General features: G+C 37.8%; 1 protein-coding gene across 1 annotated transcript; it reads left to right on the forward strand.

The window, feature by feature from the left end:
* Nucleotides 1–509: 509 nt before the first annotated feature.
* On the forward strand, nt 510–2,241 carry MELLADRAFT_96152 (uncharacterized protein; the record flags this gene model as incomplete). The annotated part of the gene is made up of 9 exons (XM_007418560.1): nt 510–573; nt 651–946; nt 1,038–1,186; nt 1,270–1,328; nt 1,420–1,494; nt 1,568–1,699; nt 1,759–1,874; nt 1,968–2,067; nt 2,156–2,241. 9 exons carry the CDS (start codon nt 510–512, stop codon nt 2,239–2,241), a joined length of 1,077 nt encoding a protein of 358 aa, XP_007418622.1.
* Between the last annotated feature and the right edge of the window lie 2,526 nt (nt 2,242–4,767).

Below are 4,767 nucleotides of genomic sequence, written 5' to 3' on the forward strand. Positions count from 1 at the left end.
AGTGGTTAGCTATCCCAAAGGCCAAAGGTTAAAACACACCAATGAATGAGTACATCTTATCTCATACATGCTGAGGAATAATCAAGGACCTATTCAAACTCTTCTCCTTTGGCTACTACCACATCACATTGTTTCTCAAGATAAATGCACTTTCAGTACATTCTGATATCCATTACATATACTGCTACTTTTATGGGCCTGCTTCTGACTTGTTGAAAAGAATTTCACATCATGAACAGTAACTTGTGAATTGATTTTGATTTTATGAATTTATCAGAAATTGATGGATGGATTCTCAAAAATTTGAAAATTCCAGCAAAAGCATAATCTGAGTGGACTCGACGGGGAGCCCGACAGATACCCGACAGGATATCGGCTTCGGGGCTCGCGCCGATTGAAATGTCTGAGGGCGAATTTTAAGTGCTCTCGCAATACAACTGCAACTCCACAACCTCACTCGATCGAAAACCAATTCAACAAGACCATCATCATAAACGAAACGCACCAACATGAATCAATCTGAAAGCTCATCCAACGATAAACCTCAAAAAGTCGTCGTACTAGTCACAGGCGGTGAGATTATAGTTCCATTCATCCTCATAGCAACTTGCAAACTCATCTGGAACAATGTCTTGGAACACATGAAATAGGTACTGGATTAGTAGGATCAGCTTTAAAAGATGTGATTGAAAAAGAACCAGTAGGGTCAAGATTTGGAAAACGAAGTCAAGACGAAGAATGGATATTTTTATCTGGATCAAAAGATGGAGATTTAAGAGAATTAAATCAAACTTTATCAATTTTTGAAAAATATAAACCTACTCATGTTTTACATTTAGCTGCTCTAGTTGGTGGTTTATTTGCAAATTTAAAACATAATGCTACTTTTTTACGTGATAATGCTAAGATTAATGAAAACGTTTTATGGGCTTCTAAAGAATTTAAAGTCAGTTCAATCGCTTTCTTCATTTTTTTACTACAATCATACCTTTTGATCGAGAAGAGCTTAATGGTTATTTGTCTCTTTGAATGTTTAGTGTCAAAAAGTTGTTTCCTGCCTTTCAACTTGTGTCTTTCCAGATAAAGTCACTTATCCGATCGATGAAACCATGGTACACAACGGTCCACCTCACTCTAGTAATTTTGGTTATGCTCATGCTAAACGAATGGTAGATGTACAAAACCAGTTGAGTGAACCTTTTGATTTGCCTTCAGATCTTTGTACGAAATTAACCTTTCATCCTTTTTATTTTTGATCGATGCCTGTAGTGCTTATCACTCTGAATTTGGCTGTAATTTTACGAGTGCGATCCCTACTAACATCTTTGGTAAATCCTTGTTCTTTTAAAGAAGATTATATGCTAAGTCCAAACCCGATCACTAAAGAATTCATCGTTTGATATCGTTTCTTTCCTATAGGTCCACATGATAATTATGATCTAGAAGATTCACACGTGATTCCAGGTTTAGTTCATAAATGTCTTCTAGCCAAAAGTAAGTCCGTTGAAAGAAATGATCTAGATTCCATTCAGAATTCTGATAGTCAGATTAATTCTCTCTCTATCAGAAAACAACACTCCATTCACAATCTCAGGAACAGGTAGTCCATTACGACAATTTATTTATTCTAGAGATTTAGCTAAATTGTTTGTATGGCAGTTATGGGAATATAATGAAATTGATCCACTTATCCTTTCAGGTTAGTCTATTTTCTGGATTTTAAAATCTAGTCTTTAGTTCTCCAAGATTCCTTCTAAGCGTTCTACTCTTTTATCTCCGATCCTTGGGTTTTAGTTGGAGAAGAGGACGAAGTTTCAATTAAACAAGTAGCGGACGCGATTGTGAAAGCTATTGATTTCAAAGGAGATTATTCTGTGAGTCATCTTGTGAAAGAAATAGTTTACATGTTAACGAAATACTTTTGGAGACTCGAATTGTGACATTTCGTTTCATCTCTCTCTATTTAGTTTGATTCAACTAAAGCCGATGGTCAATATAAGAAAACAGCAAGTAACTCAAAACTAATGAAACTTTTACCTGATTTCAAGTTCACTCCATTTGAGGAAGGTACATAAACCCCTCCTTTTTGAATTTGTTCATCTCTTTGGATTTGGATAATTTACTGATCAATCTCTTCTTGATCTTATCTAATTAGCTCTTCGTGAAAGTGTGGATTGGTTTGTGAAGAATTATGATACAGCTAGAACAGGTTCAACTAATAAACTTAAACAAATCTCTTAATCAAAAACACCCAAGACGTTTTCAACATTTCTTCTTTCTTTTGAAATCCTCCTGTTCTTTTACATTTTTCTCTCCTGTATTTTTTCTTTCTTTTGAACTTACATAGTTTCTTAGACATTTGAAAGGGATTTCTGAAGCTTTCCTTTTTTCCTCATTTATCTTATGGGAACCTCTTTTAATCAGGCATCAGTGATAGCATAGCCTTTAATGGGCAAAAAAAACTTGACTGAAAACATTCTGACAAGTTTTGGACTTTAGTGGCAAGGAGATACATTGTATGCACAGTTTCCACCAAACGTACCATCTCAGGTCAGGTAATCTTGATGATATCAAATTTACCCTCACCTTTGGTGGCAAGTGTGGATACAATGTATCTTTTTACCACTAAAGTCCAAAACTAGTGTGGAACTCCTCTGAGGCATGTCTCTTGGAAGATGTTTTCCTTTTGCTTCATAGATCAGGTCAGATGCTGAATTAGGAGTGGATTTATGCTGGCTTCCATTGATGGGGTAGATATGGAAGGTGGAAAGGATAGGAAGTGCCATACATTTGAAGTATTGTGAAGGGTAGGCAATCATTCCCAATATCTCCAAGGCAAACAGACAACAACTTGAAAAATGATACATAGAAAGGAGACAATGACTTTACCTAGTTCCAAAGGATAGAGGGTGGGAGATCAGTCCTGATTTCCCTAAGGAACCACATGGGGGAAAAATGAAAACAAGAGGTACATATATATAAGGTCTGGATGAGTAAGCTTACCCAAAGTCACAGGTAGTTGATGACATATCATACCAGGTCTGTTGGGTCTGACTAGTTTGAAATTAGGGCAAATTCAACCATTACAAACAAATTTACCAACAGTATGGTTGATTTCACTGAACGTAAGGAAGTGTCCGATTGGGGCTTGACCCCGATTGATGAATAATTTGGCCCCGTGGGGTCAAATTTTGAGATACAAAATTTGAAAAGTTCAATGATGGACTGAGTTATGAACCTCAATCACCTCTTCTTTCTTTGACCAAGCCTCATTTTATTATTGTTCTGCTTTTGCACCAATGCCACGTCCCTCCAAACGATGCAAGGGTCAAATTAAGCGCCGCCATGCAATGGAATCATATGAATCAAAGACAAAAAAAACAAAATATTCCCAAGGACTTTTAAACAATGAAAGCAACACAAAAAGTGCAGGTCCTCTTGTGATTGGTGTAGATGCCAAAGTCTCTTCAAGCTTCACCATGTCAATATTTGTGTAGCACATCGACGTGCACACACGGAGGGTTTTGAAACAAATCTCAAAGTCTTTTGGTCGGATTTAGACTGAGATTGCCGTTGAGCACCTTTTGTGAATAGTGATTTATTCAAAGGATTTGCGGAATCTTTTGTGGTCAGCAGGAGTCAACTGACTTTCAACCTCCCAGGTGATAAGGGGAAGATGTGCTTGTTGTGGTACCTCTTTGATGGGTCTTTACAGGGTATAAGGAAAGTCTTTTGTGTGTGCACGTCGACATGCTACAAGGATATTTACATGGTGTGAGGATTCAGAAACATTGGACAGCTTTTCGGTGTCACTTGAATCAATTTCTGACGATGGATCTGAAGATGGTGTTGACAATGATTTCAAGAAAGATCCTTCAGATCCACAAATCAAACTCAAAGGCTATGATAATACCCTTTCTGAAACTCAAGTTAGTCAAACCAGAACAGTAGACACATCACCTCCAAACCCAACCCCAAACCCAAAATCGGCGCATCAGATTGAAGTTATCAACAAGCAATGGCAAGAGTTGCATGACGCAATCAAGGATGCTACAGACTACTACAATCAGAATCCATCTTTGAATTTGGTCGCAATCCATCAAGCTCAGGAGCTAGCAATACTAGCTGAATTTAATAACCTAAGGAAGCAGCTCAATCTTGTTAATCCACGTAGTTCATCGATTTCAGCCTCAAAAGAAGTAGCATACTCATACCTTGGACGAGCACTTGACCTTGACTTGGAGTTCAAAACTGGAAAGAGTCACGCTGAACAAATTCGAAAACAATCAAAATACATTGTGATTCATAGGTGCTTACCAATACGACAGAATGGCCTGTGTTCACCACCTAAGTCAATCTTGGATGATCCGAGGATAGAGCGGATGGTCTGGGAATGGATTACAAGCGAGAAGACTGGTAAGGTATGTGCTTTATCTAAATTCTTCTGCCAACTGTAAGACATTAAGTTATGCTTTCTTGATCCTTGTCATTAGGTCAGGCCAGCAGACCTTGTCCAGCATCTCATTGAGGTAATCTTACCCCAGTTTGACGAGTATAAGGATTCAATCTGTGCTTCCACAGCTAATAGGTGGATGCACACACTTGGATCATCAGTCACACTCCTCACAAAATGTCTCTATTACGATGGACACGAACGTGCAGATGTTGTGTTATATCAACAAAAATACAATAATCAGCTCTCTGAATTGATCAAGCAAGAAGTTACTTATGTTGGTAAAAATCTTGATCAAGTTATCAATCCGGTTC

This window comes from Melampsora larici-populina, assembly GCF_000204055.1.
Source record: "Melampsora larici-populina 98AG31 unplaced genomic scaffold MELLAscaffold_96, whole genome shotgun sequence".
NCBI lineage: Eukaryota > Fungi > Basidiomycota > Pucciniomycetes > Pucciniales > Melampsoraceae > Melampsora > Melampsora laricis-populina.